Raw genomic sequence first — 16,080 nt, 5'->3', positions numbered from 1 at the left:
CACTTTGCGCCTTTCCAAGTTCCATTTTTATCATTGTTGTTTATTTATTTTTTATTAGTATTTACCTCGGTTACATGGTCCAATTGAGAGGTAATATATTTTGCATTAATCAATTTTAAAATACTATTTTCAAAAATTTTATTTTAATTTTTTATTTGATATGTTCAAACCCCTCGGTTATACAAAAAACCCGATATTATATATCTTTTAATTGAATTCCCATAATATGGGGCTATTGTGTTTTTTATATTTTTTATTTTTAATTAATATTGTCACATCAAATTTTATATAAAATCGACGTGACACATATATTGCATGAAATACTTTAGACTATAATCTAGTTAGTTTCTAACTTTTCATTTACCTATCAACGCTTTAACGTCATTTCGTCACTTTCATTTTACAAAAAACCTAGACGATTTTCAAGTTGATATTTATCAAAACTCTTCAAACAGATATTCATCAAATGTCATTTTCGCAACAGGTTTGTTCTTTACTGAAACGAGTTATATATCACATTGTTTTTCACTAATAATTTTGTCTAGAGTTTTACGTTAGCTTTTGATCATTTTGTGTCTACGATTTTCTATTTATTTTTATTGAAACGTTAGTTAGTTTAATTTCTCTTGATCATTTTGAGATTTATTTAGATAGTCATTTCGTCAACAAATATCATTTTTCAACAGGTTTGTTCTTCACTGAAACGAGTTATATATCACTAAAATGAGTTTATATTATTCTGTTTCTACCTATTTTTCAACAGATAGTCATGGCCGATTCGACAAGCACCGCTCATACAACATCTGCTAATACAAATCGTAGAAGAAAAACTAGAGGTGCCACGATGTATACTAAGGTGAAAAAAGCCCAATAAATCGGTGTTCGCTACCTAGTTATAGTTGATGCTACAACCGACAGGACTTATGGTGAACAAACTGACGATTTATGGGTTACATTGTGTTAAAAGATAGAAGTAAAGTGATCATTTTGATAGATAGTTAGAACAATGTTGAAGAGGAATTGAAAGACGCCATATGGGAAAATGTTCACATATCTTATGATTTGTTTGCAAGTATATATGTTCAAAGATATGCAATTTTATGCTTAAAGTTTCATGACTTAAAGTAATGAATAATTCTAAAATGAAAGAGTTTAATGAAAAATATGATGAAACATGGTTTATATATATCCCATGATGCCTCTTGGAATATATGCAAAAGTTTAAAACATTTTCATGAAGGTTTGCAATGATTTAGAAATAGAACGGTTCAAAAACGTAAATTACAACGGCTCCAAAGCTGCCAGAAAAAACAGAATAAATTCAAATTTTACATACTGGTTCAAAATAGTGTAAATTGAGGAGGTTCCAAAGGCCACAAAAAACCAGCATAAATTTAAATTTTAAATACTGATTCAAACAGATGTGAATTGTGGCGGTTCCAAACTTCCACAGTTTATAAAAAAACTAAGTAAATTCAAATTTAAATGACATAATGGATGTCCAATCAATTGGATGAATAATGCAATCGATTATACTAAAGTAAAACTTGATTTTTTGCTTTTTAAAAGACTTGAAATGAAATGTTTTGATGCAAGAATATTTTGGAAACTTTATAGAAGAATGGATGAATATTTTTGAGCATCTAAAGCTTATATACAATGAATTAACATTGAATACATTTCTTCGTGATCAAATCATTTTTTACTTCAACATCCAATGGCATTTGAAATCTTTATAATTGATTTAGATAGACTTCAACCTCTTTTTTCTTTGTTAAACTTCATCAATTTTTGCCTTCATATTTTTGTCTTCATCAAAACTAAACCAAGATAGATGATGAACATCGTCTTCACATTAGTTGCATTAAATGCCACCCACACACTCTCTTCACTAAGCACTCGAGCTCTCATACTTAACCAAGGTTTTTGACATATCTAAGATAATCAAATGAAAATCAACATCTCTCACTAACGCTTGGCTACCCAGGAAACATCTGACAAAAAGAAAAATACTCGCCCATTTGGCTAAGGGACTCGCCTTATCATCTCTTAGGTTTTTTGAACCCTAAGCTCAATGGCCCTCAATAAATACATATCCCCTAATGGGAGAAAGAGACAAATCATTATACCATAAGCAAAACACTTATACACAAAGCTTCTCTCCTCACGTGATCTACCGTTCTCATACCACCGTAAACACCATAAATTCCACCAAACAGGACCTTTTGCCGCCGCGGGGCAAGTCATAACCATCACCAACTTATCAAGGCCTTTGAGTATCCCCTAATTGCATATGGACACCACAGATACTTGTATATTTTGCCAAGTACACCGCAATATTTTTAATTATGTTATAACTTGTTCTAATTCTTATAATTTTAGTCATAAATATGATTAAAATAATAAAGAGAATGGTAGAAAAAAGTAGTATGACATGTTGTCATCATTAAACTTTAAACATTTTTGTGTGATTCATGTATTAAGAGGAAAAAAATTATGCCACAAATTGAGTGGAAAAATGAGATGTTCTTATGAACAAGGAGAATATTTTCTTATAACTCATTAATAATTTTGTTATTAAATACTCCCCATTGACAATGGATAGAAGAGCTGCTATCTCTCTCAAAATAGATTATTTTGGCCGAAATTTGATAAACGTATTTGTATATTTGTGTGTGTAGATTCTCATTTTTTATTTTACCTATATTTTGTTTTTGTTATTTTCATTTGATTTTCATTTGATTTTACAACATACTTCATTCGATCAATTTCCCAAACGTGGAAGTTAATGAAGCTAAAAAAAAAAACTCAAATTAATGAATGCATAGAATAGATGGATAGATGAATAGCCCATGTATATGTTAATGGGTTTTCATACATAGAAAAGATATATTTAAAAAAACTAAATTGACATAAAATTATTTTTGGTCTAGATCAAAATTTCAGGGTTTTAAAATACCTCTATAATCAGATGTCCCTTCACAGTTACTAATAGTTTGTTAAATTGCTAATAATATGTGTCAGCAATTTCTTGAAGGCATGCAAAAAGCTCTTGGGGTTTAGAGAACATGACCATGTGATCAGTTTCAGGAATCACTTTGACATCGTTTGTAGGATTTCTTTGAATCATTGACAATTGAAAATCAAGCTTTAACAATTTGTCTTGTTGGCACACAACGTAGACTTTAGCAACACTTCCGTAATTATCTTTTGTGACACTTGTTTTCTCTCGTAATAATTCTTGATCACCATAACTCCGATTAGGCCTTAGTAATAACATTGCAAGGGACAAGTCCTGATTCATTTATAATCAAAATTATCAAAATTATAAATTATTATAAACATGGTATTTTGAAAGTAATTTATATTCTTTTTCTCTAAAAAAAATTTATAAACATTTATTAGGATTAACATAAGCATATTCATTAGTCTACATACCTCAGGTGGAGATAGTTGATACATCTTGGATGCTAACAATTGAGGCCCATTTATGACTGTTCCATTTGTTTTATTGTTTGAGCTATCGTCAAATATAACCTTTATGTCCAAATTGGAATCCAATCTTTGATGAAACTGCAATTTGCAAAATGAAATTATAAAACTCTAAATTAATAAGAATTTAGTAAAAATCTTTACTATTTAATTTTCTTTCAATGTCTTTGATGACATGCAGGAGAGATAAATAAACGGATGACATTCTAGCTACTGAAAAAAAGGGAGAGAATTTGTTTTCTATTGTTTATTAGTGTGGTATCAGAGCGTCTATAGAAAGAAGGGATGCATATGATATGAATATAATAAAGAGATAGTATAAAATTATAAAACTCTAAATTAATAAGAAGAATTTTTGTAAAAATCTTTACTATTTAATTTTCTTGCAATGTCTTTGATGACATTCTTGCTCCTGGAAAAAAAAGGAAGAGAAGATGTTTTGTTGTTTGGTATCAGAGTCTTGACAGAAAGAAGGGGTACATAAGAAGGGGTACATATGGTATGAATATAATAAAGAGAGTGAATAAAAGAGAAAACTACTTAATCATGGAAACGTCACAACCAAACACTCAACTCATTACTACCACCTCTTCCCTATCACTTCCTAAACTATTTAAAAAGACTGATGCCAACAAAATAGAAAATCTTGTTGAGTATTCTTATGTTTCAAAAGATGTCAAATTGATGAATAGTACCTCCCTTTTTAAGTCCTTATAATTTCTTTAAAAAAAACAACAACAAAAAAACAATTATTAGAAATCTAATCTCTACAAACCGTCCTCATATGAAAGAGTATGTCCAGACATCCCGACTAGACCAATGTAGCCTCAGAGCTACAAACCAAGAGCAGTATGTAGATTTAGAGATTCCTCAGAATCTCATAAATCACTGGAAATCAGAAGGATATACATATTTACATTTGGAGCAGTTAGGCTCATCCTCTGTCTCCATGGAAGAACATGATGATCCAGAAGGATATACATATTTACATTTGGAGCAGTTAGGCTCATTCTTCTAATTTTCAAACCATGATGATCCAGTTGATTCTCAAAAAACATTGGTGCCTGGTTCATGTTGTTACTAGTAAATGAAAACCTATCTATACAGACAAGATAAATGGTCACTTTATTTTGGACGTATATTCCAGTAAATGTGACTCAAGATGTGAATGTTGGATGCACGATAATGATTTTGACAGAGACATTATCCTCCCAAAAAAGAAAAACAAAGGGACATGCAAACAATATCTTCCTCCACGGAGAAGATATGATCCTGATAACAGTTCATGGGTGGCAATCCATGAGAAAAAGAAACATCTTCCTATTTATAAGGAAGCTCCCAATATTCTCAAGAAAGAAAAACGGTTGCCACCAAATGACCCTACTCTTGTTACGTGGTCACTGTCAGACTACTGTAAACCTTTGAATCCTCCCAAAAATGTTGAGCCAATCTCTTGCTTTATGTACCAAACTACAACATTGTATTATAGCCAACAATTTTCCTCTCTAAAAAGGAAGATCAATTCAATCATATGCATAACATCTAAACCCTTCATTCATCCTAATGAAGTCCAACCCGATGAAAAACTTAAACCTTTAACTCAAGCTGAAGAAGTTCTAAATTGGCAATCAGAAAACATGGTTTCTCAAAATGATATTCTCCAAAATCTTGACCAAAAGGTGGATAAGATTGATGATAAAATAGAAGAAATAGATGAGTATCTCAAGGTTTTATCCCAAAAAATGCAGAAACATTACACAAGCCTAACATCTCAAGTATTTCAGTTGGATCGTGATTTGCGACAGATGTAAGAAAAGAGAAATTTTGGAAAAACTTTTGACCAAATGGAAAGAGAAATTAAAAATCTACATGCCCGAGTAAAACATATAGATGATTTCTTAAGAGCATCTCAAGAAAGAAAGCCTAAGCCTGTTGAAAACTCTTTCTTTGACCCTCATACTTTCCCTACATATTTTAAACGATCAGAAAGGTCTTCTTATTTCTACCCTGCCTATGTTTCAACACCACCAAATCAGGCTAAATACATACCTATATCTTACAGACCAAAACCTTCCAGAACTACCACTACCTCAACCTTCAAGGCAAAATGTAAAGTTGTCTGTTTGAGCGCTTCATCCTCAGACTCTCAGAATATTCCTGAAACACCTCCTCTAAAATTCCAAAAGAAAGAAGAAATTCCTGATAAAAGTTTCCAAGCCATGAAAATCACTAGAAATTATGAATCTCCCATAAATAATTACTCTATTGCTAAATCATCCGCACAAAAGGGAGACGAGTCTTCCTCAGATGGTGACCACAACTCTTATCAAGAAACATCTGCTGATGAAACACCAAGATCTTTTTCATCGAAATCAGAATATGAAGATAACTATATCCCAAGACTCTTCATGGAAAATATAAAATAGGAACATCCTTTTTTAAAGAGTCCCCAGAAGAAACTCTAGTCCTTGAAAGGACTAAACCAAATGGAGGTCCTTGGTTCACTTTTGATGATATACTAACTAGCCGCTGGAGAAAGAGACTAATTGAATTCAGAGCTTGGCTTGACATCAGATGATGAAAACAAGTGCCGATAGCTATAAGATCATTGAAGAATTTTGTTGTAGAATGACAGGCACAATGAAAGAATGATATCATAATCTTAGAGCTTTCAAACAAGATGAGTTACATCGCCTAGAAACTACAACTAATATTTTTGTCTTTACACTCAAGCTCCAGGTAAGGATTCTTACATGCCATTCTCTTCATGGTGAAGCACACCAAGAATATTAGTTGTAGTTTCTAGACAGTGTAACACATCTTGTTTGAAAATTCTAAGATTGTGATACCATTCTTTCATCGTGCCTGACATTCTACAACAAAATTCTTCAATGATCTTATAGCTATCTGCACCTGTTTTTATCATCTGGGTGTCAAGCCAAGCTCTGAATTCAATTAGTCTCTTTCTCCAGCGGCTAGTTGATCTATCATCAAAAGTGAACCAAGGACCGCCATTTGGTTTAGTCCTTTCGGGGACTAGAGTTTCTTCCGGGGATTCTTTCAAAAAAGGATATTCCTATTTTATATTTTCCATGAAGAGTCTTGGGATATAGTTATCTTCAGATTCTGATTTCGATGAAAAAGATCTCGGTGTTTCATCAGCAGATGTTTCTTGATAAAAGTTCTTGTTACCATCTGAGGAGGACTCATCTCCCTTTTGTACAAATGATTTAGTAATAGAGTAATTATTTATGGGAGATTCATAATTTCTAGTGATTGTCATGGCTTGGAAACTTTTATCAGGAATTTCTTCTTTCTTTTGAAATTTTTGAGGAGATGTTTCAGGAATATCCTAAGAGTCCGAGGATGAAGCGCTTAAACAAGCAGCTTTCCCTTTTGTCTTGGAGGTTGAGGTAGTGGTACTTCTGGCAGATTTTGATCTGTAAGCTGTAGGTATGTATTTGGCCTGATATGGTGGTGATGAAACATAGGAAGGGTAGAAAGGAGATGACCTTTCTAGTCATTTGAAATATATAGGGAAAGCAAGAGGGTCAAAGAAAGAGTTTTCAAAAGTCCTAGGCTTTCTTTCATGAGAGGCTCTTAAGAAATCATCTATCTATTTTACTTGGCCTTGTAGATTTATGATTTCTATTTCCTTTTGGTCAATTTTTTTCTCCAAAAGTTCTCTCATCTCACATTTGTCGCAAATCATAATCCAACTGAGATACTTGAGCTTTTAGGCTTCTGTAATGTTTCTGCATTTTTTGGGATAAAACCTTGAAATACTCATTTGTTTCGTCTATTTTCTCAGCAATCTTATCCACCTTTTTGTCAAGATTTTGGAGAATGCCATTTTGAGAAACCATATTTTATGATTTCCAATTTAGATCTTCTTCAGCTTGAGTTAAAGGTTTAAGTTTTCCATCGGGCTGGACTTCAGTTGGATGAATGAAGGGTTTGGATGTTCTGCATGTGATTAAACCCATCTTCCTCTCTAGAGCAGGAATTCGTTGGCTATAATTCGACGTTGTAGTTGAGTACATAAAGCAAGGGCTTGGCTCAATATTTTTTGGAGGATTCAAAGGTTTACAGTAGTCTGACGGTGACCACGTAACAAGAGTAGGGTCATCTAGTGGCAACAATTTTTCTTTCTTGAGAATCTTGAGAGCTTACTCATAAATAGGAAGAGGTTTATTTTTCTCTTGGATTCCTACCCATGGACCGTTATCAGAATCATATATTCTCCGTAGAGGAAGATATGGTTTGCACTTCCCTTTGTTTTTCATTTTGGGAGGATAATGTCTCTGTCATAATCATTATCGTGCATCCAACATTCACATCCTGAGTCGCATTTATTGGGATCTACGCCCCAAATAAAGTAACCATTTGTCTTGTTAGTATAGATAAGTTCCACTTTACTAGTAACAACATGAATCAGACACCAATTTTATTTGAGAATCGGTTGGATCATCATGGTTTTGAAAATAGGAGAAACTGAACTCGATCCTTCGTTTGAATTGTTTTGACAATTTTGTCAATGGATCTTCTAAAGGTAACATCTTGAGATTATATTTGTCTTTTATCTGGATGGATTTTTTCATAATTTGTTATCCGTTCAAGGAGAAGACATGCTGATTTTTCCTTCCATGGAGAGAGGATGAGCCTAATAACTCCAAAATGTAAAATTGTGTATCCTTCTAATTTCCAGTGATTTATGAGACTCTAAGGAATCTCCAAATCTACATATTGCTCTTGATTTGCAGCTCCCAGACTACATTGGTCTAGTCGGGATGATTGGACATACCCTTTCATATGAGGATGGTTTGTAGAGATTAGATTTTTAATGGATCTGGTAATTATTATTTTTTGAAGATATTATAAGAACTTAAAAGTGGAGGTATTGTTCCAGCAATTTGGGCATCTCCTAGAACATAAAAATACTCAACAAGATTTTCTATTTTGTGGGTATTAGTCTTTTTACAGAGTTTAAGAAGTGATAAGGAAGAGGTGGTAGTAACAAATTGAGTATTTGGTTATGGTATTTCCATGATTAAGTAGTTTTCTCTCTTACTCACTCTCTTTATTATATTCATATCATATGCACTCCTTCTTTCTCTTGAAGCTCTGATATCATACTGTCCAAAGCTTCACATATCATGAAACCAAGTTAACACATATCATGAAACCAACATTAACTGTATTTATATGTTAGAGATGATTAGGAGAATACACTTTAAGTTTCATTACAAAAGATAATAACATTAATTTAAACACTAATTTTTGGTATTTGTTTTTTATCAAATAAAATTTAAGTCAACTCAATTATATATATATATATATATATATATATATATATATATATATATATATATATATATATATATATATATATATATATATATATATATAAAAGCTTATCTTAAAATCTGAATCAAGCTTAAGACTAGAAAAACGTAACCTATTTCAAGATATTTTCATCCAACATGATATACTAAGAATTACAAGAAAACACAAAACAACAATAATTAAGTACCTCTTGGCGGAGAGTCGTGAAGCATAGATCTGGAGAAGGCATGATAGCTGTAACAAATACAGCAGCCGCAATTTTCTTTGGGAATAATTCCATAGCCATAGATATACAAATCCCACCAAAGCTATGACCCACAAGGATTACCCTCTCCTCTTCTGGCAATGATCTTACAAATTCAACCAACGGTTCATAATAATCTTCAATGGAATCCAGTTCATGCACTTGTTTTGGATGAATACCAGAAGCAGCCATGTCTAATGCTGTGACTTTATGTCCAGAAGATTTCAATAGAGCAACAACCTTGTACCAACACCATGCTCCATGGCAAGCTCCATGAACCAACACAAAATGTCTCTTATCCATCTTTCTTTCCTAGTCTCTTGTTCTACGTCACTTCTTTAAATAAAAAAATCAAAGGATACAAAATGAAAGGACCCACCTACAAGATAATGCCATTCGCTCCCTGCTAACACCACTAGTGCCTACAATCCCAAAACCGATACTTTATATATTAAATACGGTAAATAATATTTTTTTAAACATATATTTATGAATAATGATTTAAAATAATAAATTAAAATTGAATAATAAAATATAAAAAATAGTTAATAAATATTCAGATATTAAAAATAATTTTTAATAGTAAAATAAAGTTGATTAATAAAAAAAATTAATTAATAAAATTATAAAGTTAATTAATAAATGTTTAGATATAAAAAATAATTTTTAATAATAAATAAAATTAATTTATAGAATTATAAAATTAATTAATTATATAATTTTATATTAATATTTCTTAACCAAAAATATTTTAAAAAATAACTTTCTAATATTTAAAAAAAATTATTATTATAATATTTTATTATTTACCATATTGAGTATAGATATATGTTGTAGTGTAAGAATATAGTTTTTCTTTATGGTATATTTGGCAAAAACGGTGTAGTGACATCAGTACATGTAATTATGTTTTCATACTAGACAGTATTTTAAAGTAGGTCTACTTGAAGAAAGAGTTTGTTGTATGGTGGGGTTTTGGCCTCATCTAGATCCATCAAATATATGATAAAAGACCTGAGACAATCATGCTTAGCATCTTAAATTTGGTGATGATTATCCGTTTTTCTTTTTTAGATTTTGATTCATGGCTTAAAATTTTGGCGATATATGACATCATTTATATGTCCACGAAGATCTTGGATGACTTCATCTAGGTCTCTAGAATTTACAAGTTTGGGAAGCATCTCTCAATAAAACCTTCTATGATAGATGATACTAAGACTAACTCATATCTAGGGTTGCAAAATAATAGATAACACAAAAAAAACTGCTTCCGTGAGGGATCAAAAATATACATGAAATTTTTCCGAAGACCATTCTTTAAAAGACAATTAAAAAAATTATAAATAAAATATAAGATATTTAATCAGAACACAAACATATTTAACCATTTAATATATTATATTTAATATATTATTTCATCAATAAAATATACTTACTTTAGAATACTGTTTAAACTACTTCCGTTAGATTGCAAAAAATTGTTGCTAAAATCGTCATTAATTCAATCGTTAGGTAGTAAACGGTTATAAAATTGTCGCTAATTATGTCGCTAAATTGTAGAGTTAGCCAAAAGTGTAGATGAAGATTTTTAGGAGAACCATTCTTTAAAGAATTTTTTTAAGGGACTAAAATATAAAATATTTATGAGAACCACAAACATATTTAACCCTATATTAAAATAAGGTCAAAATCTATTAAAAAAATACAAAAAAAAATTACAAGAAAAATACATGCACAAAAGATGTCAAGTCAAAAGAATATGGAAAAACAAAAACAACCAATAACAAAAACATAGAGAAAAGCACACCATAAGAAACTAGAACCATAAAAGCAAATAGAAAAAAAACTGGGAGAACTCTGCACCATATCCGCAGTAAAACACCACCTCAACAAGATCAGACTAGATCTCAGACCGAATAACCACCAAAAGCAAAATCACATCCACATGAAGCAACAAAAATCACATAAATCAGGGATCCAGGCCAAGAATCTCGATCCTTTATTGGATAAGACACGTGATAGGGTTCTGAAACCAATCATTGATCGATAAATAGTTCATCTAGGATTTATGATGGAGCCAACTTCAAGAAAAATACATTTATTCTCGAACTCTTTCGGATTAGATGATACATCGATGAAAATCTTATCATTACAAGCCGGACAAATAATCCACACCACAACATGCGAAATCAAAATAAACATACCCATCATCTTAGACCTAGGATGTAAGAAGAGGAAAAACTCAAAAATAAGACAAAGGTCCTTATGCAGGGCCAAATGCACCCTAACCACCAAAAAGTCCTATACTAAACACTTGCAACCAAATTACATGTCACAAACAAATGAGATGTCGACTCTACTTTTTCCCCATAAAAGTATAAGAAGTCCCCTCAAGATCACTAATAAAATTCCGCATAATAGATTTTCTTTGGAAGGAAATATATCTCGTAGAAGTTGCCAAGAAGAAACATGTACCTTTTGGGGGGCCAACTATTCTAAATAGTATAGAGGTTTAAGATCACATACTTAACCATCTCATCAGGGGTAAAACTACTCGCAGCTAGGGCTTACTAAGCGAACACCATAGAGAATGAGTTGTCTTTAACATGTCTCCACCTCCACAAATCATGCTACACAAAGAGGCGAACCTTTTAGAGAGTTGAGAAAAACTCAGCAACAAAAGGTTATTCATGAGCAAAAAAAGGTCTAATTCTTATAGGATTCGAAATGATTGATCCATGATCCAACCTCCCTAGCTCCCCCACATTCACATCTTGAATTCGGGAGACGAAGACAAATCTCTAAAATTTGACCATAAGGGGTAGGCATGGCAACGGGGCGGGTCGGGGACGGTTTTTACCTCTCCCAAACCCAAACCCGAATCCCCAAACAATCCCCGTTCCCCGCCCCAAACCCAAACGGGGATGGGGAATCAAAACCCAAACCCGTCCCAAACGGGTTCGGGTTGGGTTCGGGTATCCCCGTCCCGCCACCATTCATTTAGTAAAATAAATTTTTTAATAGAAGTATTTCTTTTTCCAAAATAAAATTACATTACAAATAATAAAATAAAACAATTTTAAAAAATTCCATACATATATTTTAAATATTTTAAATAATAAATTCAAATTAAAATATCAAAACATTGACCACATATTTAATATTTTAAATTATCAAAAATAAATAATAATGTACATAGTAAAATAAATGGGGCGGGTTCGGGGACGAGTTTGGGGTGGGTACTAGTGTCCCCATTACCCGACCCGTCTCTATATTTTAAAATCGGGGAAAACCCAAACCCAGTCAAAGCGGATTTTCCCCGTCAACTTCGGGGCGGGTTCGGGTTGGTACCCGCGGATACGGGTTATATTGCCATGCCTATAAGGGGGTACTACTAAGTCAAAGGTCTTTCCAAAAGGAGGTCGAACAACCGAATCCAACCTTCTTAGACAACGTCGGCTCAAATTGAAAGTGTGTAAGTACACCTAAGAGGGGAGTGAATTAGGTATTTAAAAATATATTTGGTTTTTGTATGATGATCTTTATTTTCTTGCTTTATGTGATAAGTGATGAAAGTTGTAAATGCGGAAAATAAAGAACATTGAGAATTATTTTGGTTCCCCTCACAATCCGAGATTACTCCAGTCCCCTTATGCAGTAAGAGATTTCAATAATGTCTGAATTTGTGTACAAGCCTAAGCTAGACTTCTATGCAATGGGTTCTAGGCTAATCACCAAGAACAATCCTCTTGTGATTTACAACTTAAGAAAAGAAAACAATTCTTCCTTTTCTTACACCCTTGTTTCCAAGAGTCATGGATAACAAGTACAACAATCAGACAATCTTATATCAAACAATCCTGGAAAAATAAGATGTTGATACAATAATATTTTTGAGCAAAATAAGTTGGATATATTAAATTCTGTAAGTAGGACTTCTTCTCTTTCAAATATGAAAATTCAATATCATAAATTCTCTAAGTGCTCAATGATGCTTTTAAAATGATATGAAAGTTTTTCAAAAAGTATCTAAGTTTGGAACACGTGAAATGAAAATTATGCAGAGAGTTTTTGTAAAATATGATTGAAAGAGGTACCAGTAAAAAATGAAATTTAAATCATATTTATAGAGTGAAAACAACTCTTGATAAAACATGGCAATGATTGAAAAATATTTCTAAAATATAATGAGAATATAATTAGAAGATGCCATGAAAAGGAGTGACTGAAGTAGTGAACACGATTCAATACTTTTCAAAACTTGTTAAGGTGCAATCGATTGCACAAGCCTGTCAATCGATTGCAAGAGCTAAAATTTTGAAATAATGCACTCCTAAATCGATTGCAGGATCATGTTAATTGATTGCAAGGGCCAAAATTTTGTTTTACATAATTTCATTCAATCGATTGCTTGCTGAATTATTTTGGAAAATTTTCTAAGTCCAAATACTTCATGTATGCATCAAAAACTTATTTTCAACCAATGCTATTAAAATATTAGAAAACACTTTTAGCAAAGTATGAAATTAATATTTTCAAATGCATGATCAAATAAATTGAGCATTTTAATATTGTCTATGATAAGAATTTCCATATACCTTGATTGATCATAAGCAATTTTTTCTCTTCTTCTTTGATAATAATACTTAAACTTTAAACCATTGTCTTTATCAAAACTTGTTAGAAGCTTGTATTCATAATCTCCCCCTTTTTGATGATGATAACCATATGTGCAAATAAAATTAATTTTGATCACAATGCTCTCCATTTCTCTTAGAATTATATGCTTGGATAACTCCCCCCCTAAATTTGACAAGTCATATACTAACTTTGATTCTTCCTGAAATTGTTAGATTACAAGCATACACATACATAATATCTTCTCCCCCCTTTGTCATAGTCCAAAAGAATGGAAACAATATAATTGAAAGTAAAAAAATAGATAAAGTATATAATGATCAAGAAATAATATTTTATAAACTTAACATAACCATTGTCTTAAACAAAACATAACAATCAACCATAAACTTAAAAGTACAAGAACATAGTCTTAAACATAACAATGACATAAACCTAACTTAAACAAATCATAAACTTAACAAAACATAAACTTAAACATAATAGTTAAAAAAAATACAAAAAATACACATTAATCTTGATTCATGAAATCTTGGCCAAAATTGTCTTGTGGATTTGCTTGGATTAAGTTTTGTGGTAGAGCATTTGGTGGTTGACGGAATGGATATTGGTAAGGTGGAATCTCATAAGGAGGAGCTTGAGTATGAATTGAGATGTTAATTTGGTAGATAAGGAGTGATGCATGTAAGCCATATATTCCATAACATGTCCCATATCTTCCGCCTCTTGAGGAACCAAAGGAGGATTCTCAACTTCATCATCTAAATATCGGATAGTCTTAAATTTGTAGTTATAAACTACACCCATTTTGTTGTTACAGATATGAATAGTAATCTTCCAATATTCCATTGGAAGTAGATCCTATTTAACAAGATTTGCCTCAAAATGTTGAAGAATTTTTGTGATGAAAAAGGCATATGGTAGTTCTTGTGAATTCTCATCATGCGATGTCATGTGCTAAAAAATCATATAAGCCCAATAAAATTTGCATCTCTATATCAGTAATGGTAGAGTGATTGGAAAACCTTGGCATAATAATGTAGGTAAAAAAATAGTGTATCAACCTATCATCAATAAACAAATTTCTAGCAGACTAAAATGTTCTATCAGGAAGCTTACCACCAGTTCTCTTTTTGCGCTTTTGAAAACCTTCATGCTTAGACTTTCTTCCTATACCAAAATAAAATTCTCTTTTTTCATATTTTTGAGTAGGAATAGTTTTATGCATAGTAAACTCTAAGTCTTCCTATGAAATATCCAAAATTGTTCCTAAAAGTTCACAATCAAACTCAAAGTAGGTTCCTTTTATAGTAGAACTAATAACACCATCTTTGTAAGTCATGTTAGTGTAGAAGGCTCTCACTTGGTCTGGAAATATGAAACCATTCTAACTAACCAATCTATCTATTTTCTAACTTACTAACACGTCTCCAAATTGAAAACAAAGATATGGAAAAGTATTCAACTTTACATACATAGGGCCAAAAACAGGTTTGGAGAGAAAGCATTCAAGGTACCTCTTTTGTTGCTCTCTTGACGGAAACAACTTCTTCAATCTTGAATTAAAGTTTGAGGTTGATTTTGGTGGATCAGATGTTGTTGCCTTCTCCTTGCACTTTGAAGCCTCACCAATCCTAAGTTTTGGTGCCATGGATGAAGGTTGAAAAACTTAGAGAATTTTTGTTGAAGGTTTAAGTTTGGAATTTTTTATGAAGGTTGAACAAGTTTTGTAGAAAGGTTTGATTTTTGATGAATAAAAGTATAGAGATAGGTTTGTAGTTTTTTTTATGAAGAAAAGTTAAAAAGGTAGATGTGAAAATTGATGGGGTTTGGTAAAAAAATAATGGCAAAGTGTATAGAAAAGAGGAGTTGAATATTTTGTCAAATAAGAAGAGAGAGGGCACAGGTTTTGGGAAGATAGAAGTGGAACAAATTCTGAAAAATCACATGGGCCTGCTAGGGGTAAAGACTTTTTTACCAAGAATCATTCACGTGACAGAGAAAACAAAAATACATTAAGTGACCAAACAACTGTAATCGATTGAATGAAAGATGTAATCGATTGCAGCATAATTAAAATGGAAATTTACTCAGCTGCAATCGATTGTAGTTAAAATTAAAAAGAGTTTTCGTTCAGGTGTAATCGATTCAAAAGGGAGTGCAATCGATTGAAACTTTATAAAAAAAGAAATATGATTATGTGTAATTGATTGAAGCAAGGGTGTAATCGGTTGCATAAAAAATTGGTTTGATTCTGTTTCTAATGGAAAACACAATTTGAAGCATTTCAATCGATTGTAACAAATGTGTAATCGATTGAACCTGAAGAAAATATTGAAAATTATTTTAAATAATTA

The 16,080-nt window shown here is 31.8% G+C and overlaps 1 protein-coding gene across 1 annotated transcript in view; it reads right to left on the bottom strand.

Annotated features, from left to right (window-relative positions):
* Positions 1 to 2,813: 2,813 nt before the first annotated feature.
* Positions 2,814 to 16,080, bottom strand: part of LOC127120338 (methyl jasmonate esterase 1) — a 28,624-nt gene continuing 15,357 nt past the window's right edge. Inside the window, exons 2-4 of the mRNA XM_051050748.1 lie at positions 9,026 to 9,322; positions 3,439 to 3,573; positions 2,814 to 3,295 (exon numbers count right to left, since the gene is read on the bottom strand). Of these exons, the coding sequence (XP_050906705.1) occupies positions 3,008 to 3,295; positions 3,439 to 3,573; positions 9,026 to 9,322 (720 nt within the window). The 3' untranslated portion in view covers positions 2,814 to 3,007. The remainder of the gene's footprint in view (positions 3,296 to 3,438; positions 3,574 to 9,025; positions 9,323 to 16,080) is intronic.

The sequence above is a fragment of the Lathyrus oleraceus genome, chromosome 2 (assembly GCF_024323335.1).
Source record: "Lathyrus oleraceus cultivar Zhongwan6 chromosome 2, CAAS_Psat_ZW6_1.0, whole genome shotgun sequence".
Classification (NCBI taxonomy): Eukaryota; Viridiplantae; Streptophyta; class Magnoliopsida; order Fabales; family Fabaceae; genus Lathyrus; species Lathyrus oleraceus.
The sequence above is the reverse complement of the archived record's forward strand: the minus strand, read 5'-3'. Positions and strand labels throughout refer to the sequence as shown.